This window comes from Sycon ciliatum, chromosome 3 (assembly GCF_964019385.1).
Source record: "Sycon ciliatum chromosome 3, ocSycCili1.1, whole genome shotgun sequence".
In the NCBI taxonomy this organism is placed as follows: domain Eukaryota; kingdom Metazoa; phylum Porifera; class Calcarea; order Leucosolenida; family Sycettidae; genus Sycon; species Sycon ciliatum.
Genome location: NC_088645.1, coordinates 11,971,759 through 11,996,527, shown reverse-complemented (window position 1 = coordinate 11,996,527; position 24,769 = coordinate 11,971,759). Strand labels below are relative to the sequence as shown.

General features: G+C 47.2%; 2 protein-coding genes across 2 annotated transcripts; one reads left to right on the top strand and one right to left on the bottom strand.

The window, feature by feature from the left end:
* Positions 1–2,198: 2,198 nt before the first annotated feature.
* LOC135811445 (uncharacterized) lies at positions 2,199–17,561 on the top strand. The gene is made up of 17 exons (XM_065324686.1): positions 2,199–2,996; positions 4,321–4,461; positions 4,892–5,048; positions 6,267–6,357; positions 7,484–7,580; positions 8,451–8,624; positions 9,151–9,224; positions 9,562–9,744; positions 10,767–10,940; positions 11,288–11,533; positions 12,177–12,275; positions 13,126–13,201; positions 13,596–13,752; positions 14,168–14,285; positions 14,724–15,144; positions 15,729–15,932; positions 16,678–17,561. The coding sequence occupies exons 1-17, from the start codon at positions 2,571–2,573 to the stop codon at positions 16,843–16,845; spliced, it is 3,006 nt and encodes a 1,001-aa protein (XP_065180758.1). The 5' UTR covers positions 2,199–2,570; the 3' UTR covers positions 16,846–17,561.
* A 1,066-nt stretch (positions 17,562–18,627) lies between these two features.
* On the bottom strand, positions 18,628–22,066 carry LOC135811442 (DAZ protein 1-like). The gene has a single exon (XM_065324682.1). It carries the CDS (start codon positions 21,400–21,402, stop codon positions 19,813–19,815), a length of 1,590 nt encoding a protein of 529 aa, XP_065180754.1. The 5' UTR covers positions 21,403–22,066; the 3' UTR covers positions 18,628–19,812.
* Positions 22,067–24,769: the final 2,703 nt, after the last annotated feature.

Here is a 24,769-nt window from a genome sequence, read left to right as displayed (position 1 = left end):
AACAAGATTAGGTATCCTGGATGAAGGGGAGCGAAGAAAACAGTGAGTCTAGGAATTTCTCCTTAGATCATCCATTAGTCATGAAAGTAAACTTTCAATGGAAGTGAGAATTGAGATGTGCTAGGGCAGGACAACTAGAGGGGAGTGCTAGGCTGTGAGATTCCGAAGAACATCTATTTTGGGTTTGTTTCATGTAATGCATTGCAAATCCAAGGACAATCATCCCCAAGCGGATAAAATATAAGATAGCCTGGATAAAAATTGTGGTGAAGACACACCTGGCAATATGGCGGTAAACACACGCCTGCCCACACACGCTCTCTAGGCTGCAAAGTTCTGGCACAGAGCTCTCCTTCTCACCACCACCACCATCAGTTCGCGCCTGGCGCCTGGATAGGTGGAGTAAAGAAAACAGTGAGTCTGGAGAACTCTCGGGTTAGGGAACATCCTAGCATTAGCCATGAAAGTAAACTTTCAATAGACACTTGAATCGGCATGTGGTAGGGCATGACTTTAAGGGCGAGGGCAAAATATTCCACAACTTTGCAGCAGCAAATACTGGTCTGTGAGATCCCGAAGTACTGCGGATGTTGGGAAGGGGAAGATTGCAGGCATCCTGACCTCTGGTGGCACGTTTATATTATCCGTATAGAGTTGCGGTATCAAGGAATACCATTCCTCATACCAGTAAGTGAAAAAAGAGGTTGGTGCGGTCCTCTCATAAGTGAAAGGTGCTTTAAACCTACCGAATTCGGTAATCACAATCCGTAACAGTTAGTGTCGTGGTATAGTTACTGGAACCCTAAAACCCGAAATACCGATGGTTGCAGTCCCACTTATTCATCTTTCAAGATCCTTATCTAATTTACTATACCCAATGCTGTAGTCAGCAACCTGTTTCGGCCATAAAGGCCTAATCAGTACAGCTACGAGCTTTAACCCATTCAGCGCTACTGGGCCTTGCCTATGGTACTCTGCATATAAATTGCTAAAAGCAGAGCCAATAGCAAGTTCTAAAACTCAAGGGTTCTGGCCACTGGGGTCCTCAAATATTTTGGAAATGATTGCCAAGACTATCAACCACAGGGTGACAGAATCGATACAGTCCCCAAAAAGAATAGCGCCTCACAATAGGGGACGCAAGTTTGCTCAAATTGCATGAAATACGCCAAATGCGTGAAATTGCAGCTGAAAGATCGCTGAAAAAAGAAGAAAAAAAAGACACGTAGTGTTTCCAAGCGGGATTCGTACCAACGACCTATCGTACAAGAGGCAGGATCACGATCCAACTGACTAACAGTGCTTTTACACACCAGACAGTGCCAGAAATCACTATATCCCATGACGTCTATAGACGTCATCCCGCGCATGGGGGGCATTTTCAATGACGTCTATAGACGTCATCAGCGTTCAATGGGTTAAAAGCAAGCCGAGCTACCAGCCATGGCGCAAAGGAGGCACCACAGACATGGAGGCTCCAGCGCCAGAGTGCTCTAACTACGAAAAGTAGTGGGCGATGCGTGATGCAGCAGCACTAGAGCAGCCTACGGACAGTGCTCAACAACACTAACTTGATTCTGAGGAGCATAATACCCAATGCTGTGGACAGCAAGCTGTTCTAAACTATAAACTATTATAAATTTTGCCATTGCATGTTGCCGCTTTCGATTGCATACTTTCAAGAATTTTGGAATGCACATGCTTCTCTTGGCTGTATAAAATAATTTAATATCCATGTACATGTACATGTATACCATTATTGTCTCAATGCTGTCCTGAGCAGTCCATGATGGCGTCTCCATTCTGACTAGTACTACCGGTAGTACCACGTCTCAGAGTGTCCATGTCGAAATAGCAGTGACACCGAATTTTTGGCATTATGAATACACAGTACCCGCATAGTCGTCACGTTTACAAATGGCCACGGGCCACCGCATGAAGCCTTAATTCCTACACAGGCTACAGCCTAGGCAGCCCAGTGTCGTGTCGACTGACAAAATGCGTTGACAGTGCAGCTAGCACCGAACTACTACATGGAGCACTACCGGTCGCTTGTGTATTGCGCTGAAAGAGTTCGCTCCTTCCAACTAACCCCTTCTTGTAGCGCTGAAATTGTGTCAGGGAGTTGTGTTAAATTGCTCTCTGATAACTAGTGTTGATAACGTCCAGCCAGCATCAACACTGGTGCCACAAGGCACACGCCGAGCATTTGTCAAGCTTCACGTGAACAAGCTCAATGAACAACTCTAGCTGGTTAGCCAGTTGATGAGCGTTCGTGTTAGAGGAGTCGGAAGCCCTTGCCTGGTCGGGAAACACTGCTTCAACAGGCATCATGGCGCATTCACTGAACGATGATCATAGATTAACGAGCGAGCGTTTTGTGTGCTCAAGTGTTGAACTTCCAAGGTATAGAACTCTTTGAAGACAAAACTGGGAGTACCATGTGAGACAAGGAAACATCGGGTGCATAGGCAACATAATGCTTGTGTTTTAGGGTTGTTTGTTCCCTCAGCGCCCATCACAACCCACCACTATCATTGTTCTCGAGTGGGAAAAGATACGGAAACATCATGGATCAGGACAAACGCACTGACACATCGGAGGGTGTGGAGATGAAGCCTATGGCAGCAGCGGAGAACGCAGGAGAAGAGGAGGGAGACGGAGAGGAGACAGGCGCCGCCGCGAAAACCGACTCTGGAGTGCCACTCAGCCCGCTGACAAAGGACATCACTACAGAGCCGAAGAGCAACATTGGAGATGATGAGGAGCCGTTTCTCGACTTGGACAGCTCCATGAAGAGCGAGAGCGAGTTTGCTTCTCACCTGGGAGCGCTACAGAGCCAGGACAATGTTTCGTCGGGGGTGAGTACCGGGGTCAGCAGTAGCCTGGCCAACTCCCAGCGACTCACCAAGCCAACGTCAGGGTCCTTGTCAAACCAGGCCGACATTCCTACGTCTGGCTTCGACGGTGCATACGACCAGCCTTTCTGGGCAGAGGTAGGGCAACACTAGTCATGGCAGGGGGGATCAACTTTTCTTTTCCAATAATGTCAATGAAAATCTCCCCGAATCGATGCAAATATTTTGGAAATGTCATGGGTTTTCAGCCCGGAAGAAGCGGACCAATGGTACGAAAACAAGGTAGCATTTATAGATTGACTTTATTAAACTTGACCTAGAACCACTGTATCAAGAGTACATACATGTAATAGGTGTGTTGTACTCTTGATTGCATGCAATACTAGTCGAAACTGGCCGAAAAGTGCCATAACTCGCAAGACATCTTTCAATTCTGTTGTGGGTTTACGGGTCCTGCACAATACAGACCCTGGCGTTGCTTTGTTCAAGTTGAACACACGGCAAATAAGCATGTCTTACCTTTCATCACCACTGCTATCCTGCGAAATATATATCGGTAATCCCGAAAAAAAATACCCGATGAGGTCACCCTGTGGAGGGAATTCGTATTGTGAAGAACAGGGCAACTGAGCATCGACCATAGGAAGCTGAGGCGGAGCACCGAGTGACTTTATTTGCCAAAAATCGATACTATTACTACCCTCTTGTCTTGGTAGTCTCAGTGGTCCCCGACGTGATCATGTGTAGCTGAGCAGAAAATGGTGTGCAGATCTAGTAGATCTACTACCGGTAGTAGATTTACCTCATAGTGTAATCAAACATAGAACACGGATACTAGTAGACTGCGCGCTTGCGAAGCACTGTGAGGTCAAGGGGTGAACTCTAAAAGAATGTTTCAGCTTTACTCTCACACAGTCTTCAGAGTCCCGATAACTCCGGGTTTGACTAAATGTTCAACAAGGACTTAGGTTCTGTCCGTTCTCCCCCTTCACTCGGAGTACAAGGATACATTTCCCTCCAATAGGAAATCTGGCCGTAGTGGAGGTCCCCGGCTCAAGTAATGGTAGGGATAGTCAATGGCTGATTTCTTGAGAATGTTTCCATGTTCACTCCGTCAAACTTCTGGACTAAAATGAAAACCCCTTCTTTGTTGTTGGCGACTGACTATTACTTGACGAAACGGAAGCGTTGCACCTTTATAAAACTTCTTGATACGCATTTCGTGCAGTGGAGTAATGATCAGCGGTAACAAAAATATGTAGATACAGGATTGCCTACTAGTGCTACCGGTACTGTTTCTTGTAGAGGGTCTAGTGGCGCTGATCAAAAGTAATGAAAGACAGATCAGGAGCACGCACAATCTGTGTGGTCTATTCGGATCCTCGCCGAGGACTTGCCCAGATTGCCAACCACCCATCACCCTCCTCAGCTGTGTTCTATCCCGTTTCGATTATCCTGCAAGGTTTCCAAAAAGGAGGACTTGGAGGGCTTGCCACCGAAGCTTGCATTCCGCGAGGCCAGGTTGGACCGAATCATCAAGCAGCTAGGATCATCGGAGAAGGCGCTGTTCTTCATTCTACGAAAGTGCCCGCTACAAGGAGAGGTGAGTTGTCTATGAGCTAAATATAATAATTGGGTAAACCCATTTTGTGTCTTCGACGGAGGACAAAATATTTGTGTTCTGGATTTGCTCTTGAAAATCGCTTTTACTTCGCCATATTTTCGAAGGCAAGCTTTCTCTCTCATCTAATTAATTCGAAATATCTTGTCGAGTGATAAAGAGGCATTGTGATTATGGTTCACGGTCGGAGAAAATGCCTCCAGTCACAAACGGATGTGTTTGTGACATTGTGGATGGTGCTGCGGTAAGCGTGGAAATGATTTCTGGTATATGTGTGCGTGTGTGTGTTTGTACATGTGTGAGAGTGTGTGCACATGTGTGTGTGTGTGTGTGTGTGTGTATGTGTGTGTGTGTGTGTGCGTGCGTGCGTGCATGGATGTGCATGTTCACTCTGCTGCCACGAATCCAACAGACTCGTCAGCTTATCAATGGCATCGTGTCACGCGGAGTGGACGTCAACACCCGTGAGAACCGAACTCTCAGCGGTCCCCTGCATTTGGCGGCCGAAAGAAACTTTGTCCACGTTGCAAGACTGTTGCTGGACAATGAAGCACCTACGCAAGCTGGAGGTGAGACGCTGACACGATGTGGCTGGTGGTTAAAAAACGAACTTCCAATGAGGATTGAACAGATTGGGAGTTCTGGTCACTGATACGGAATCTAGTTTGGCAAAGAAAAGGACCAAGGAACTACAAGTTACGCTATCCTGAATGTCCACGAACACCACCAGTTACTTGACAATCAGCTCATGCGATAACATGTTAGTGGACAGTATAGCGTAACGTGTAGTTCCTTGGTTCTTTTCTTTACTATAAATTAATCCCTGGCTCCCATCCGAATCTAGTCGGGTACACAGCCTTCATTGGATACTCCATGTACATGTATGCAAGCATGCAGGGTGCTCATCGTAGACGGTGTAAGGCAGTATTTGATCAGCTTACTATTTAACCTATTAGCTATACTAGCACATGCGCGCACGCGCACCATTGGACCATTGGACGCCCATCGCCGGAGGCGATGATAGCGATGCTACAGCAGAAGCCGTAGCAGCTTGTGCTGGGATTGCACCATTCAACAGCTTGCAAGGCTGAAGAATTGACCGCCACTATTCACACACACACACACACACACACACACACACACACACACACACACACACACACACACACACACACACACACAGACAGCACACAGCACACAACACACACACACACACACACACACACACACATACACACACATACACACACACGCACACACACACCACACCATTGACCATTGGACGCCCATCGCCAGAGGCGATGATAGCGATGCTACAGCAGAAGCCATAGCAACTTGTGCTGGGATTGCACCATTCAACAGCTTGCAAGGCTGAAGAATTGACCACCACTATTCAGCCTGGTCTACACCACACAGCTTTGAAGTGGCTTTTTCTGGCCAGTGAATCTCTACTTTTTGGTCTTTTTATTTTATTTTCCCGCACACACATCACCCCACATACTCCGGCATGCACTGGCTGTTGGTAACCACCCAGGAGAATGAAAGAAAAGTCAGGAAGAGTCTGAGAAAGAGAAGAAAGACGTGTGTGACCATAATCGTCGGGAATCAAACCCGCAACCTATCGATTGGAAATCGCTGCACATACCACTGCACCATATGGGACACACCACACACACACATACACACACACACGCGCACTCCCATGCATACACTCCACGGCTACAACCCAGAGACAACATAGGGACAGAGCCAACTTGTGGATATCTGCTCTGCTCTGCGTATTCAAGGTGTTGGCGGAAAGCTCCCTGTGGAGATCGCGTTGGAAGCCAAGAATGATGAGCTGGCTGCGGTTATCATGCGCAACATGTCCAAAGCAAGGTAGGGTCTTTCAGCTCACAAGTGAACCCTGCATGTCATAACTGGCGGCCATTTGGACCAAGTGTATTGCATCACAACCGGTTTTGAAGCATTTGAGGATACTATACATGTACGTTGCAGATTCCCTGTTTCTCTTGAGAATGTCTTGGGGCGTCCACAGCAAGAGGCAGATTGCATTTAAAATGTAGTCACCCTGGATGTCAGCCCCTTTCTTGCACACTGTATGAGTTCAGTAGCCTGACTCTCTTTACAGTACTGTTGGGTGCAGAAGAACAAGGGAGTCAGCATCGGAGCCTTGGCCATGCTCAGTTTTCATGAACTGCCGTGTGCTTGGGCGATTACTGTGAATCAACAAATTTTGGCCGGTGAGAAACTTTGGCCGATCTCGAAATGAAACTTTTGGCCGTCACTAAACTTTAGCCGATTAGGGTTTTCCAAAAAATAAATCGATCAGTAGTTGGTGTTCTCACATGCAACCATGCATCATTTGCCTCTATGACAAACTTTGGCCGGTTGGTACCCAGCGCCAAAAGCAGCGAAATTAAATCGCCATCGAAAATTAGTTGATTTACATCACTAGTCTACACCATTATGCACTTGGTTAGATCATCATCGCTGGCCTTTAGCAAAGGTCCCTGGTTCGAGTCCTGGTGGTGGCAGTCAATTTTTTTCACCAGACCTTTCGAGGCTGCAGTCCAACTGTAGTTGAGTCGTAATTATACCGGTATTCTATTGTTACTGACGTCCTAGCCTGTTTGTTTTTCGGCGCTCTGTTCTCCTGCGCCCTACAATACTGTAGTGAAAACAACTCAATATGCGGACAGAACTGTTTCGTCCTTTGTGGACTTATCAGCGCAGCGCAGAGGAAATGAAGCCAAACCTGATAGCAATGAAAAATAAATTTTCCAAAGCCAGAACTGTGAGAACTAGTAATCCAACATGTCTTGGTGATGTTAGTGCATATTGATCCTGCTCTTTCCACAGACTGAAACTTGTCCCATCACTGGACACTGAAAAGGGCCAAGGTTAAGTCAGTATCATTCGACAAATTGTTTCTCTGGCCGTATTACACTCCTTGTTCTACCGACCCCTGCTGAAGTGGATATGTTGTGACTGTGTGATGCAGTGTGCGATTGCTCTTCGAAGGACAAATAGCTGAAGATGGAAGTGTCACACCGCCCTCGTTGAACTTTGCCGAGATGGTCTCCTCGAGTGCTATGCCGGTAAGAGAATTAGTGTACTTGGAAGTAGTGTTAGAATTATGCCAACGCTTTGGGCCTGTAATCAGCTAACAATAATTATCTCATCCTTCTTGTAGTAGTTCTGCCATCTTCAGGCACGGAGCCAGCTACTGAGGTGTGGTACGGCCCCAGGTCGGCCACGGGGCTGCATTTCCCTATGCCCATTTAAAAATCCTGGGAGGACACATCTGTATTGTATTGTATTGTATTGTAATTTATTATTTTACTACTTACTTTCTTACATCTGTATTGTATTGTATTGTATTGTAAGTTATTATTTTACTACTTACTTTCTTACATCTGTATTGTATTGTATTGTATTGTAAGTTATTATTTTACTACTTACTTTCTTACATCTGTAGCTCTATGCATCATAATAATTATTTTTATTATGTATTTGTTTCAGCTACACACACCCCTCTAGCAACAGATATGACAACTAGCGGAGTAGACTTCACTGGACAAGAAAAGCAGTTTAGGAGGGAGAGTCTCCAGCGAGAAGTCTATGAGGATAGCATTTTACTAGTACTTTCAGATAATCACGTGCACACTGAGCAGCCGTTGAACACTGGAATTGGTAAAAACTGGTGCGGCCATGGACACACCGCCCGTACCAGTGGCGCCGGCCCTGATCTTAGTTCAGGGCATACTTCGTTCAGTTCTGAAACGTTTTACAGCTGGGATGCACTCGAACAGTATCCGTGTTGATCTAGGTTACAAACTCGGCAACATGCCATACTGCTCATTTTATGGCACAACCTTGAGCATGCCTGGTACTATTATATGCATGTGTAACATAACACCTGTAGTATTACTACGTTAAGCATGCTGTGTGCATCTGTGTCTTTGCAGAACACATGCAAGGCTATACTGGATTCCATGCTGGAGGCGACCGATGAACCGGACGAGTATCGATTTCACTACCGTGCTCTGGAGGCTGATAGTGCAGGACATTCACCCAACATGCCCACGTTCAGCCAGACTGCAAAGACAGCCTTTCATAGGATACTGGATGGAAAGAATAAGGCAAGTTGTGTAGTGACTTGATTTTGTGTATGACCGTCTATCTCTCTGTATTGTTTCTGTATGTCTCGCTGTATACGGTGCCTTGGTTACCCCGTCAGGATGAAAAACCTCAGGACCGATCTTGTTCACTTAGGGAACAGGCAGGCGCATTCATCGTGTTCCCAAGCGGTGATGGTGGCCAGTTTGACCGTGCCTGTGGTTGTGATTTCAAACGTCGGGAAGACTTGCCTCATCATGAATCATCCACCTCCTCCCCCCCCCCCCCCTCCCACACACACACACCCCCAGGCTACCACGTGGCAGGGTTGCGTGCCTGTGTGGGTTCTGTGTGTGTATGTGTGCGCGCACGTATCTGCATGTGTGCGTATGCCTACGCACGCTCGTGTGTGTGTGGGTCAGTCTATGCGTGCGACATTATCTGCGCTATGTGTAATGTTGCTCCTCACAAGACATCATGTACCCCTATTATGGTAACACACCATTCCTATCTTCCTTTTCTGTTATTTGATTTCATTTTCTTCTGCAGGATTTGCCTCGTCACAACGTTGTTCGCATGCTCATACATAACAAGTGGTCAGCTTACGGTGAGAAGATGGCCTGGTAAGGCGAAGAGCATGAAGAGATCGGATAACGATATTTTACACACATGTTATATTTTTATGGCCTATACTCCGTCCAAAGAGCAGTGAGCTCATTTTCAACTACACCTGCCTTCTTCAAACACCATTGTAAATGGGTCTTTATATCCGTTTGTTTGCCAACGGGTCTGTGTATCTGTATGTATCTCAATGAGACTATACATTTACGTAGTACGATGTACGTCAATGGGTCTTTGCATCTGTATGTACAGCGATGGGTCTTTGTAATTATCTGTATGTTCGTCAGTGGGCCATTGTATCTGCGTTTGTGTGCGTCTGCTCCTATCATTCCTATTCAGGATGAACATTGGCATGTACTTCCTGTTCATGGTTCTCGTCTCCTTCTCACTGGTGTCGGCCGCACGCCAGGTTGACCCGCGCAAATACCGAGGAGCTGAGAACATCATCAGAGGCATCTGTGAAATTCTTTCCATCATCTGTATCATGCTAAATGTCGTCGAGGAAGTCCGAGAAATGAAGAGGTCAGATGTGGCGTTGAACAAGCTGTACTACATTATATTCTTATTAGTGCAGAGTCTGGTAGCATTTTCTTCGGGTATCGGGTTCGGATAATTTTCCACGGGTCCCCGATCGGGTAATGTATCCATGGTAACACCACAATTCACCCCTTCCCTTACACACTGGGCAGACATGCGGTGTATTACATCAATTTGTACACGTGCACTGTACTTGATGTCTTCTGCGACTTCGGGTTTTCGGGTACGATTCGGTACCCGTCTACCCGAGGTCCTCACGGGTAGCACGGGTACCCGACTACCCGTGCATACCACTAATTCTTATCAAGGGGCGTAGCTCGCACACATGTGAAGTGGCGACTGTTACCCAGAGCACATTATGTGATGTGGAGACCATGCACCACTGCATGGGAACCTCATAGCCGCCATGTTGCTTATTTTACTGTGTAGTAGTATATGCGACGGCCATTTGCAGGTAACTAACAAGTAAGACAACGTTCACTACACACCAGCTACACGCCTGCATATCATTTGAAAGAATGAAGCATGTATCTGTTGGAATCCCACTTTATATGAGTTACCAATTGCATCAGGTTTATTCCGTGCCTTTCACTTCTGATGAAGTTGTTTTGTTGTCATGTAGCTGAGAGAATAGGGCCCCTTAGTTGTGCTTGTGCATGCGTGTGTGTGCGTGCGTGCGTGCGTGCGGGTGCGTGCGGGTGAGTGTGTGTGTGTGTGTGTGTATGTGTGTGTCTGAGTGTGTATGTGTGATGAGTCGTAGCTTCTGTTTCCTCCTATCAGTCCACCCTTGGCAGAGTGTTGCTGCTATGAGCGAAATGCTGACGTAGAATCTACAGAGATTTTTGTATTGTGATCAACGTCTGAACGTCTAACCGTATTTGGAGCTATCCAGACTTTGTAACCAGTTACTCAGCTTCATCCACAAGTTTCTTTGCTTTGTGAAGCTCAGAGTTTCCACGATTTGTTCTGCCTACCGTCTGATCATTTTGTCTTCTTTCTTCTTCCAGGGAACGTCTGGCATACCTGAAACAGCCGTACAACTATCTGCAGATACTCTCCACGCTGCTGCTGTTGTTGATAATACCACTGCGTTGGACGGGAGTGACTGCGCAGTGGCATCTTGCCAGCATTGCCTACACGTTCCTGTGCTTGAGAATGCTGCAGCTCATCTCTGTTCTCAGGTTGGTACGGTCCGGACACTGTGGAGGACTTATGTGCTTACTCCAATTTCAGAATATTTTGTGTTCTAAGGTTCCATCCAGCATGAGCGATAATTTTCACGGAACGAAACTTTAGGTACCACTCCCCCCCCCCCCCCCCCCCCCCGAATGAAAAATAGACTGACCTTGCAGCTAGAATGGATTGATGTTTCAGCAATCATTATTTTTTCGAAACAAAACCCTCCTGGACCCACCCATAAACAAAACTTTTTTGTTGTGTGTTAGAGATCAATAATGGATGGTCCCTAAACTGCTGTGTGTGTGTGTGTCACCTCTGTTTGCTGTCTTGTGTGTTTGTTGTCACCCAGGATTGTCGGTATCTATTTGCAGATCCTGACAAGAATCCTCTACAAGGATGTGTCTCGCTTCACAATCATCTTCATCCTCTTCCTGCTGACGTACACCGGGGCATTGCTGCTGGCCCTGCGCGGTGAACGGTGGGAGCCGGAACCCGAGGAAGGCGAGGCGAGTCCAACAGCTGGCGCAGGGGATACTGCACAAGCGTCGGAACCGGGGAAAACCGGAACGGAGCTGGATATCACGAGACTAACAAGGTTTGAGACTTTCATGGCCTAGGGTTGGGGACGGACAAGGTTTTTATTGGGGGGGGGGGGGATGATCAGTGTGACTTGAAGAGCAAAACCGTTTCCGCTGTGCAGCTCAATTATTTGCTCGTTTGTTTTTAACCATATGGACGGAATCACCAGGCAACAATCAACTGGTCCCTGTGCAATTGACCGGTGCCAACCTCACACAGGTGTGAATAAGCCCATTGCGCAATGACGAAATTTGTACCATAAACACCCCACATAGCTAACCGGGCATGGTCGTCTGGGGTGTTGAACAGTAAATTCCTGATCCCAGTGTACTCACATGCATTACTCATACCGTCCATATTTTGGCAATGCGCAATGGGCTTATTGTAATGTCAACCGTATACCATTTTATTGTGCAAGACTCAAGACTGAGAGCAAGAAACAGTGTAACTGGGTATGAGAGAGAGAGAGACAAGCAGACCAGTTGCCATGATAGTCGGTCTCCGTTACCTATAACAATATGACCAAGCTAATACCGTTATGAGAACGTGGTGAAACAATGACAGAAGAGCTGCCCTCTCTCCCGTGTTCCTGCTCTGACTATTCACAACTCACCTTACTATAACATGGCCTGCATCAATGTATTGTGTGTGCTGGACAGCTCCTATCCTGAGATACTGATCACTGGTATACGGACTATGATCCAACAGGAGTCCGTCGTCGACTACATCAATGAAGACAGTGCGCACAACTCGTTTGGGTAAGCCATCGGTTCTAAAAGCATAACCATTCATTATTGGATTGTGTAGGCTTATGTTAACCTGTACCAAAAACAACAAGAGCATAATACATAGTCTCAATTGTCATGTCTGGGGAATTCCCTGATATGTGTGCTAAGCGTCAACAGCATTGCTTGTGCTTCAATGTATTCAATTTATCCTATAGTTAGGCCATGGTAAAAAATATCTTTGATTCTTATTTTACTCTCTTTCTCACTCCTGTGTGCAGCCACACCATACGTGCCCCCACCCCTAACACACCTCAGTCACATGCACACCCACATACACACGCACACAGCAACAACAAACAGCCTCTGCGGGGACAGCAGCAACAGCAAGAAGAGAAAGAATGCCCCATAGTTTCCCAAAATGGCTTGCACCTAGCTAAACTGCCCACCACCACCCCTTGCCCCTCTAGTTCCCCTTGATCGTCAGATTCACACATGCCCGCCACGCACCCCTCGTCAACAACACTCAGCACCGATTTTTGGCGGCGCACCGACGATTTTTTTAAATTCTATGCATGCATATGCGCGCATGAAAACGGTCAATGCGAAAGGCATGAATCCGGGAGTAGTAAAATACCCGTATTTTTCTACTCGGTGGCCTGAATATATGAACATGTGACCATGTACATATGTGTGACCCTATCTTTGGAAATAAAAAAATTGTGGGAAATAAAAATAAAAAATCGCTCACTCACACCGATTTTCACAGGCTCATGACCTGAGAAACAACTTTATTTTTACCATGGCCTTAGATATAATTATATTAGCTTTGGGCTGTGTGAAGATTTAGTGCTTATCTGTGTGCCTCCCTTGTCACCTACAGCTGGTTGGGAATCATCATCAACATGCTCTTCCTGTTCATTGTGCTTATCGTGCTGCTAAACATCTTGATTGCTCAGGTAGGGTATAGAAATCCTGGTTTCTGGCCTCAGTTACCTAGCTATAGCTTGACTTCCAGGTTTAAAAACACAGGGTACGGGCTATGAAAAAGGGCAGACCGTAAGATGCAGCTAAGCGTCAGGTCGTCGAATGTCATTATCACATCATTCAGTATTGGACCATTGGTGCAAATTGTTGTATGTTCTGACTCACCAGTATAATGCTTGTAATTGTTAGTGCTGGACAAAACAGATACCTTAATTTTGTAATTGTCATCCTTGGCTCTCCATCCGAGTCTATTCGGTACTGGCAATGGTCATTGCCTTGGTGACAGTGCCCGTCAAAACGCCAGAGCGTGTCCTGTGAGCAACAAACCGCTCTTTTTTGTCTCTTGTGTCTCTATGTTACATCCAGCTAAGCGATACATATGCCGATGTGAAGGCGGATGCACAGCGCGAGTTGGAGCAGAATTGGGGTGTATCACTTAAGAATCTGGAGCAGTCGACATCGCCGTTCAAGCGCCTGAGATTCCAGACATACAGCCACTACCAAGATGTTGAACATCCAGGAGGTAAGGAACTCAGCCAAATGGCGGGGCAATGCCGTGGCGGTGAATGTGAATAGTGCACAACAATTATATTCTCTTTCCACATGGCTTTGGTTGCAGGAATGTGTTTAATCACTCCATCCAAGAAAGTGTGTATAACAGATAGGTGCTCCACCGTAAACCCAATATTTGCGGAGTAATGTTTTTTATTTCAATTTTCCTGAGATGGCTGTAACGTGAACAGGGTGAAATCAAGCTTCAACAGTTGGTGTATATGTGTGGCCATTGCAACCCGGGAACAGCTGTCCTCGCAAACTAGCTGGTTCTGAGAAATTCCATAAACTTTAATGAGGTCATTATCTAGCGGCATGTCGGCAGCACCTGGAAAATACAGTGATGCTCCTGCCCTGGTTGTTACAATGCATCATATCTGTGACAGATACCCTGATTGGCTGGGAAGAACCGGCGGATGAGAACGAGCAAGAGGAAGAGCAGAGACGCCAGCGCCAGTTCGACCAGCACATCCACCAACAGCAGCAGCAGATCATGGCACTGAAGTAAGACCTGTGAACCTGCAGTGGGTATGCGAGTACAGCCATTCTGTCTTCTGGGTGATGCTGTGCACTGTAGAGATGGCATGTGTTGTTCTCAGTCACTGACACACCAGTATGCAAGGTGTGTGCATGAATACGCATGCATGTGAGTGAGTGGCTGTGTAAGGGGATGACTTTTGTGTGGATTGCCATGACAACAACAACAGAATTGCATGGATTCGTGACTTGCCTATGATCAGACTATGATCTGCGTGTATCCACCATGTGCCCAGGGGCTTTCCGTCATCTTCCTTTCATCTGTGTGTGTGTGTGTGTGTGTGTTTTTGTGTGTGTGTGTGTGTGTGTGTGTGTGTGTGTGTGTGTGTGTGTGTGTGTGTGTGTGTATGTATGTGTGTGTGTGTGTGTGTGTGTGTTCACTCCCTACCTGTGTTCTGTGTCCAGGGCTCAGATGCGCACGGCCATCATCATGCTGCAGAAGAACGAGGAGATACCACCGCAGCTGCGCTCGGCACTGAACGAGCTTGTGCGCGACACACTGCCTTCAATGCTGGGCAGTGTTGTGGACAGGTCAAGAGATGAGGTGTTCACACGCATGGAGCGCAACCAGTCTCGCCAGGACAAGAGCTTTTTACTCATGCATCACAGCATGGGAGAGACATCGAAATCCCTCCAGAGCTATGTAGGAGAACGACATGATGAAGTTGGTCAGCTACTGCGGTCATTGACCACTCAGCTGCAATCCACAGACAGTACTATTACTGCCGTTAGCACTCAGGTTGAGGAGACGATACCAGAGACCTTGCAAGAAATGATATCCGTTGCCCACAGCAGCACTGTGGAGGAGCTGAGCGAATTGATCAAGGTAAGGATGTCAATGTTGTGTGTGTGTGTGTGTGTGTGTGTGTGCACGCGTGTGTGTGTGCACGCGTGTGTGTATGCACGTGTGTGTGTATGCACGTGTGTGTATGCATGTGTGTGTGTGTATGCACGTGTGTGTATGCACGTGTGTGTATGCACGTGTGTGTATGCATGTGTGTGTGTGCACGTGTGTGTATGCACGTGTGTGTGTATGCATGTGTGTGTATACACGTGTGTGTACACGTGTGTGTGTACACGTGTGTGTGTACACGTGTGTGTGTGTATGCACGTGTGTATGCACGTGTGGGTGTATGCACCTGTGTGTGTGTGTGTACACACACACGTGTACACGTGTGTGTACACGTGTGTGTGTGTGTGTATGCAGGTGTGTGTGTGTACACGTGTGTGTGTACACGTGTGTGTGTGTATGTACCTGTTTGTAAGTGTACATGAGCTCGATATGCTCCAGTTTTCTTGTATAATTGCACAGAAAGGCAAATCATTGTCATCCGAAGAGTTCTCCTTTTCAATACTTCAAAACAAATGCAAAAAACTGTGATCGTTCTACTATTCTTGTGTGTTTCACAGTCCACATACCAGCCCAAATCCCAGCCCACCGGGGGAGCCACAGCTTCGGGTGAGCGCCGCTCCGCTTCATCACCGCCGCCCGGTGAGCAGCCGCACGTTGTGTCACAGGTGCAGAGCATCGTGGCGAATGCACAGGCAGCGACGCAGGACAACATCAAACTGGCACACATTAACACCATGCGCACTGTGGAGCAGTTTGTCACGGTAAGCTGGCTGGCAGTGAGGAATAGCAGTGAATGTGGCGGACTGGGCCGTACTATTATCATGTAACACTAGTACAGTCAAACCTCTTTAGGACGAACACCAAGGGACCGGTGATATTTGCTTGCAACAACGGAAGTTCTTCTTATCCATATTTTATACCCAGTGAATACACAGTGATTTATCCAATAGAGTTATGAACACTAGTTCTTCTTAAGCGAAAGTTTGTCTGATCAGTGTTCTTCTTAACGAGCTTTCACTGTACTGATAGAAAGAGATCTACTTTCAAATTAGATTTTCACATTGAATTTGGCAGACTGGGCAAGACTTCTATTGTGAAAATTGGAAGAGGTGCACTTGCAGAGCATAACAATATCTGAGTGGCCCGTTGTTTCGCAATTTGAGGAGTGGAGAATTGCAGCGGCTGATCCAGCGATCTCTACAGGGGGGTTCCAGTATAGTCAAAACTGAATAGCTGATACATATACATGGGCACGCATATGGTTGCCAGTAGTACATTTACGAATTTAGGGGATTCCGTGGAACCCCTGGAACCCCTCCTGGATCCGCCCTTGAATTGCCGTGGCTTTTTGCGTCTTGGCAATCAATCCATGTTGATCTTCATAACTGAATACATGAAATGGTAAAAAAATTCTTTTCAAACATCATACGACAGCAGAATTCTGTCTCAGCACAAACAAATTAAAATGTCTGGAAAATTCTTTCCATCTTCCGCTTCTCTGCATAGCGCAATAATCAAACACTGAGCTCGCAGATTTCCTCTGGCATCGCCCAGCACATGGCACAGCTACGGCACGATCTGATGCGCGAGATCAGCTTGGAGTTTGAGCAGCGACAGAAGGCCTCCGACGATGCGTTATCGGCGCAGCTGCAGTCCATCGCTGATATTCCGTAAGAAATTCTTCAGGCGCGACCAATGCTTTGCTAATATATCGCAGGGCTGTTGTGTGGAAACATCTAAAACGCCTCTTGCACACAATCAGTGGTTGAAAGTCAAAATGCTTTTGTCCAAGAAGTTGAACAGAGTACATATAACCACTAACTAGACAACCGCTTTCTACTGAGCAATGACATTCTGCGTGCCGTGCCATTCGCAGTGTGTAGTGCACAGCGACTGCTTGTCCACGTGTGCACTGAGAGGAACCTTTAGAATTTCATTTCCAATGTTGCCCGGTAACCGCCAACCAGTCCTCGCACAACGGCCAGCCATGCTGGCAAAGTACTTGCACCAGCATGCAGTGAGATCAGATGGTTTCACATAGCATTGCATGAACATTCAACAGGAATGCACAATACATCGTTTATGCTGTGCTCCAAGTTGTCTAATCCTTTTCTTCTCAGACTCACACCGCCAAACAATTAACTCAACCTTGCAAGCTTTCCTATCTTCTTAGAAGCAATGTGCTTCATTTCACATTTCCTTTATTCTCTATCTGTTTTTCTCACACTTTACTCTTCAAGTTTTCTCCCCCACAATGTCATACTCCATCTACATGAGGCTCCGCTGCTACTGAAAGGTTATGTACATATTTTTCCGGGACTTCTACATTTCTTCTACAAAGAGTAAATTGCCGATTATGTATTATTCCTACGAGGCGTGAGTAACTCAAGCATGCTTGGGAAGGGAAGGGAAGCAAGGTGTCTATCAGTGTCGGGTCAGCATGCGCGTGTGTGTGTGTGTGTGTGTGTGTGTGTGTGTGTGTGTGTGTGTGTGTGTGTGTGTGCATGCATGTGTATATGTGTCTGTGTAATCTGTCTGTCTGTGCGTTCATGAAATACAAGGTTTGCCTTGAAAACAATGCCATGATGTTTGTACAACTTTGCAAACAAATTACGTTCCGCTGAGGACTGACACCGGTGTACCATGGCAAAGACAGTGTTTCGTTGCGGCAGTGTGCACTTGTATCACAGAGGTGTTGAGCTCAGCATCAGATGCTGGTACATGCATGGTGATGTTTCAGTTCTTGTGTGATTGCCTGTTGTCCAACGCTGTGTACTATACAAGTACAAAGTTTCGTTTGGAAATAACTTTCGCTATATTCGTTAGGGGGCCCGAAATAACCAAAGTTTTTACCAAACTAGTTTTTTCTGAACGTTCGGGGTGACAGACCTCGACCAGAGACGAAATTTAGTACGTAACGAACCTGCTGGTCGAGTGATCTGACGAAAGATTTCGCAAACGAAAAGTTGTCCTTGTACAGTGTACATAGTTTCCTGATATTACGCAAGCCGGGCTCGGGCTACTCTTGGGCGTATATGCTTCCACTAGATTACTTCAAGTACATAAACGCATTGTGCATTGTGCATTGTGACATTCCGACAGATCCTGAAACAGTCAAACTCAGGGAATAGCACTATTATTATCACTCAGGCTGCAATATTCATAATTATAGACATTAACGCAGTTGGATATGTATAAGCATGTACGCATTTGCTTGCATGCAAGTGAGCACACGAGCATATTAATTAACAAACACTAGCAGATAACATTATCATGCTGTACACCTGGCCAGCATTTCACACAAATACACGCACGTATACGTCCCCACATACCCACGTTGAAGAAGAGTTTGTTTTTCCACAATGCTTAAAAGTACTAGGACGCATCGCCACAGGACCGCATACAGAAACAGAGGCATGGAAGGAACCAAACCAAATGCAAGGAAAGCACATTACATTCACTGAAGTACAGGACTTTCTTGTGGGACCATACATGAAGCTTCAGGTCCAAAACACCAGCCAAATTGGAAAGATATTGACAAGACGGAACAAAGAGTAAGAAAAGATTTCGAACAGAGTTCAGCGGCAGGGAGATAGAGAAGATACACGCCAGTCATACATAACCTTCGCCGACGTCGTCTTTGTCAGCGGGAGCCTGGTAGGATGTCATTGTGTCGCGTGCACCATCAGTTTATGCGCAAAGATTGCAATCAAAGCGTTAAAAAATAGTGTGAAGTCTTCTGTGTGCAAAGCACCGCGCCCGAAAGAAAGCGGTTACTTCCTCAGGACTTATAACAGTATGAAGTTGAACTGCTCCAGACAGTGTATCCGCAGGCATAAAATATCTCGTCGTGATCATGGGGAAAAAAAGGAAGAAGAATCGGAATAAAAGGAAGATTTAGGCGATTGGGAGGCCCGGTCAAAGCCATGGAATGCAGGAGGCATGCTGGTAATATTGTGTGAACGTCTATAGCTACCGTTAGAGAGGTTGTGTGTGTGTGTGTGTGTGTGTGCTGGGTATTATGTGCGTTATAGAAGTGTTTTCCTAATGCTGTAGTATTTCGTGATCAGGGGATAGAAATGGACAGACGAAAGGCCAAAAGAGAGAGAAAGAGAAAAAGAGATAGAGAGAGAGAGGAGTGAATAAAGAAGAGTGGGATGGGAGTTTTCCTGCACAATTCCGTGCTATTATTGTAAAGGTTTGGTCGGGTTAGAGGACTAGCATTGCCTATACCCTTGTTGTCCGCGGCATAACTGTCGATAGGGAGAAGCCTGACATCTCATAAGGTGGTTGGAACTAGATAGTTGCGACACTGCACTCAATGACGGTGCCAACTATGACATAATGCAAAGACTGCTCATCACGTCATACACTGGCAGCCATGACATAATGCAAAGACTGCTCATTACGTCATACACTGGCAGCAATGATGTAATGCAAAGACTGCTCACTACACCATGCCCCAGCGCCAGGAAGCTAGCAATGTGTACGCGATAGCACGCGCCTTGGATGATGTAACAAAGTTGGAACATTACATCATACTCTCATCATACTCCCTGTACCAAAAAAAATGAAAACAGCAGCGAAACACTATGAACCGATAATGATGCCATGCCTTACCCGCGTTCTGCCCACGGCAGCCTATGCCGAGTCCTTGGAGCTGGAGCCTGTAGAAGCAGCTTTGGCAGAGGGCGAGGGCGTCTCGATGGCTGCACTTCCTATCACTACTTGTCCCAAAGAAGGCAAACTGCTGTCACAGCCGAGGCTTGCGTGATCATAAGACCCTCCGCTGCCGCTGATGAAAGCGGAATCACCGAGGGAGCTGGACAGTGACGAGGACGTGGACGGGCGCATTGCTCTAAACGAAGAGCTGCGTCGTCCGCGTCTCCCCGGATCTCTGCGACTGTTGCCATTCCGAGCAGAGGGTCTCGGTAGCAGGTGACCATTCTGTGCACCGCGGTGTCCAGCTTGAGGAGTGCGGTATGGATGACTCTCGTGCTCTTCACCGGAGTACGCCTGGATAGAGTAAGCTGGAGCGGCAGCAGTGGCCACGGGTGTTTGCGATGGTGTAGCGTAGGCTGCTGCTGCTTGGCCTCCTCCATGTTGGATATAGGGCTGAGCAGCCTTCTGATACGTGATCTGCTGTGGCGCCATCTGCGGCGCCTGCTGTGGTTGTTGATGCTGCTGCTGCTGCTGTTGTTGTGAGTGCATAGGTACGGCTGCAGAGTGCGGATGCTGGTAGTCCAAGAACACATCAGTTGGCATGTACTGCTGTGTCATAGCGGTGCCAGTGTTTGGATCCCACCATTGCGGCTCGGCTTGTTGGTAGTATATCGGATAAGCGTGTGCGCTTGCGGCGGTAGCTGCGGCCTGTGTGGGAGCGTACACTGCCTGAGCCGGAGCTGACATGTAGGCAGCCGGCGCTGCACGTCCCCACTGGGCGGGAGCTGCAGCCATGGCGTGTGTTGCTCCGGCGTGATGCCACTGTACGGGCTGGGCCGCAGCTGTGGCCGCCGTAGCAGCAGCAGCAGCCTGGGCTGGCTTCTGCGGCTGCATGATGTAGCGTGCATCGGCCTGGTACCATCCGTTCACGCAGGCCATGTTGATGGCTTGCTGGGCTTGCGACGCTGCAGCCGTGGCCGCATAAAGACCCTGCTGCCCGATGGCCATTGGCTGCAGTACGTTGGGATCCATTGCGATACCTGCCGCTGCCGACTGTGGGGCATAGTAATACTGGGCTGTGGCCGCAGTCTCAGCTGCAGCGCCGGTCAGCTGCTGGGGACTAGCATAGGCTACTGAGCCGCTTCCGCTGGCGTTGCCGGAGACAAATCCAGGTGCAGCAGCAGCCACAGCAGTCATTGGCGACGACAATGACGACAATGTTTGCTGAGCGACCGGGATGGGACTTAGAGGTGACTCGGGACTTGACGGACGCGAAAACTGACCGCTGTTAGGCTTGCGAATAGCCTGCCCGATGTTGAGCTTCTTTTCCTCGAAGTAGAGGGTCTTGGTCTCGAGCGCCCGGTCGGCCGCCTCCTGGTTATCAAACGTAATGAAACCGTAGCCCTTCGATACACCATCTCGGTCCGTAATTATTTTGCTGTCCTTTACGTGGCCGAACATGCTCTGAAAGAAGTTCTTTAGCTCGAGTTCCGTGGTATTGTAGGCAATGCCACCGACGAACACACGACACGGAATGACACTGCCCCTGGGCGAAGGACTATCTGCCATGCTGCCGCTGCTGTGTTACTGCTCCGCTCTTGGAGTCGGATTGATCACCTCCGCACAGGAAGGAAGAGCACTCTCGCTCGAATACAACAGCTAGCAGCAGCAGTCACAGGCGAGGCCTCGCAACAGAATTATCGGATTTACCTGGCAACCTACAAGCCGCGTCGGCGGATGCAGGAAGCTCGTATACCCTTGCGCCTCGAACGGAACAAATGAGAAGAAAACACCACCCAGAGTCTGTTTCGCCAGAGAACAAACAGCGCAGTTGTCCCGAAGGACACGGAACAAGACGGTCGGAGCACGTGGTCGAGGAGATAACTCTCCGTAGTTTACTACACGCCGAATGGGACCTAATTAGTGTTACAAGCGAATGAGACCGGGCTATGCGGGTGGACGACCCTCACAACTGACAACTGTAGGAGCGATACCTTCTGCAAGGTTCCTTTTTGCCCAAGCAACTGCGCCGGTGAAAATAGGATTGTTACAGGGGGCTCGGAGCACGCATAGCCTGAAGCTCCTCGAAGAGAGATCAAAAGCAGCTCCCGCATGCTTTTATACCGGAGCCCGATGACGGAGAGTTCGCTTGTAATATTCTGCCTCGGGCGAAAAATTGTGCCCCGCTGGTGAGTTTTTTCCAACTACACCCGTGTCCCGGCAGCCGAAGATCGGGAGTCTACACCGGTCTTTGTCTAGAACCGAACGCGTAGATCTACGCGCAGTCAGGTATCCTGCAGAATGTTGCAGTTTGCCTCCGTTCACGTTTCAGTCTCATGTCTGTGGCAGCGAATATCACACATGAATACTAGTACATGACTGTACTGTCTGTAGATCTACTCATGATCATTGCGTTTGTAACTAACTCACACAGTCATGAATATCATTACTCGTTGACCGGATTTCATTGAGGAGCGCTGTAGAACGCATTATTGTTTTTGCTCCCCTCTGCCCTTGCAACTTGGCGAATAACATTGCTCCTTTTCCTCCATGGATATTCCGCACGGATAGGATGGCGGAGAAGGTCAGATGGCAATGACCTCGGCGTGGTATGACCTGGCCAGCAGGCCTCCGTGTAGGGAGCGAGAGGTAAAATATGTTGTGTGTTCGCGTCTGTCTGTCATCATAGCCTTGCCACAAAACTTACCTAGGAAATTTCGCTGCTGAATCATTTAGTTTGCCGTACACCTGATCCACGAATGATAACGATAATAGTATTATTACGCAGTGCATGTAGCCTTTGTAGGAGATGTTATCTGAACTTCACTCCTGCGAACACGTCAATCGACGTCGCGACGAATAACTGGCTAATATAGGGATACGATACCAGGAGAATGCGACCAACTCCATGCTCCGATCCAGCGGAACGACTGAGCTGAGTGCTAGGCCCAGAGAGATCCTGCCGGAAATTCTTTCGGCAAAATATCGAGGACTTGAAAGAGCGGAAATTGCCGGCAAAATCGGAGCAAAATATCGAGATGTTGGGTAAAATCGATGCCTGATACTTGGATTTCCTTGTTTCTTACCCTTTCAGCAGGATACACTGCCCAGGACGAGATCATGTCACCGAAATATCACTGGGATTCACTGTGGATCGACATGATTTTGGAAGAACACAGGGACACGTGCGTGGAAACCCGTGTTGAGAAACCGACCCTGCGATTTTTATGAAACGCACGGGATTGTACGAGAATTGGAAAATACACGTTTTTCCGGAGCAAAATATCGAGATTCTTGCGCCAGGCTCGGCAAAATATCGAAGATTTTGCAGCAACATTTTGCGGCAAAATATCGAGGCGAGCGGAGCAGAATCTGTCTGGGCCTACTGAGTACTGTATGTGAAACACTGCATGTGATAATGGTGATGCATGTCATGCATGTGATGCATGTGATAATGGTGATGCATCGTACATATCATGCACCGTTCAAGGCTCCACTGTATAATAATGGGTAGTAAGTACTTGAGATATTTTTCGAATTTCGAAATATTTCTCGACTGGGTTCGAGGGTCGTTACAGCAGTCGAACATTCGGGCTCCAGATCCAGAGTTTGCACTCATCCAAGATAGACAGGACTGGTTCCAACACGTTCGGATAACCGACACCACGGCACCGCAGGTTCAGGTGTATGCCGATGTGTGAAGAGTAGCCGTTCGTGGCGAAGCACAATGCTAAACTTAGGACCAAGTATTCAGATGAGGGGTCATGTTCGGGTGCAGACTAATTCATACGGGTACTACAACAGGACGCTACTAGTACTGTACAGGCCGAAAATTTAGTCGGTCAATAATTTCGTCCAACTCCAAAGAAAGGGAGTTTGTCCATTTTAGTCCATGGACCATAAGAGATAATTGAAAAGCTGGAAGACATTAATTTTAATAGTCCGGCATTTCATTTAGTCCAAAAGCACCTATTTTCTTTCACATACTGCATTTCGTACTCTTCCACGTATATATCGTTGTTCATTGCTAGATTTCATTATTGAGACGTATTTTCCCTGATGAATGTCTCTAGAAAACGTGTTCGGAAACTTTTTATCCAACTTTTTTATCCATCTATAATTTTTGTTCATGACTACGTACGTCCAATGTCCGCTTCGTTGATTCTGCTTATTGCCTTATTAAAGTTATTGTCTCCACGCCGCTTATTCGTATACCTTGGACGAAAAAGACGAAATTAATTTCCATATTTTCCAGACGATTATTTCTGCTTATACAGTAAATCTACCCCATAGAGTAACGTCAAAAAATGATTTTTTAGATCATTTGATTCAGATTTCCAATACTTGAAATGATTTGTAACTGGAGAATCCCTATCCAACGCTGCACTCGATGAGAGAGTGTATCCCTTGTAGTTGTAGATAACGGTAGTCCCAAGAGAACCATGTTAGCGTCCTTCAATCATTGTCACCGACAAGAATCAACACGGATACAGACTATGCAGTGCCTAACAAACACACAGAGAGAGAACATGGTCGTCTACCGGAGCAACATTCTCAAGTATGCATGACGATAGAAGATTGGAGGTAGTGGCACTAGAGTGAGGCCTTTACAAATTACATACGCCATACAGTAAAACCTGTAAAGGCGACCACTTGGATAAGGTGAACACCAGTCCTAGAAGACCAGTGGAACCAGGACCAAGGTATGCTCTTTCCAGTCAATTCACCCTGGATGAGGAGACCACCTGGCAACAGAGACCACATTTTGAAGGTCCCTTGAGCGGTCGTCTTAGACAGGCTTATCTGTACACGTAATAGACAGCAGTGGATGTATGCATGCTTTCCCATCACCATTGACCGGTTGACCGAGCCAGAGCCACACCACATCAAGTATATCCATACACACGCAAACACTCACCCCTACACACACACACAC

Excerpts from the sequence above, each read along its gene's own strand:
- LOC135811445 (XM_065324686.1), top strand. The coding sequence starts at position 2,571 with ATGGATCAGGACAAACGCACTGACACATCGGAGGGTGTGGAGATGAAG. Across the intron at positions 7,581-8,450 it reads TCTCCTCGAGTGCTATGCCG|AACACATGCAAGGCTATACT; the intron begins GTAAGAGAATTA and ends GTGTCTTTGCAG. Across the intron at positions 15,145-15,728 it reads AGCTGAGCGAATTGATCAAG|TCCACATACCAGCCCAAATC; the intron begins GTAAGGATGTCA and ends TGTGTTTCACAG.
- LOC135811442 (XM_065324682.1), bottom strand. The coding sequence starts at position 21,402 with ATGGCAGATAGTCCTTCGCCCAGGGGCAGTGTCATTCCGTGTCGTGTG.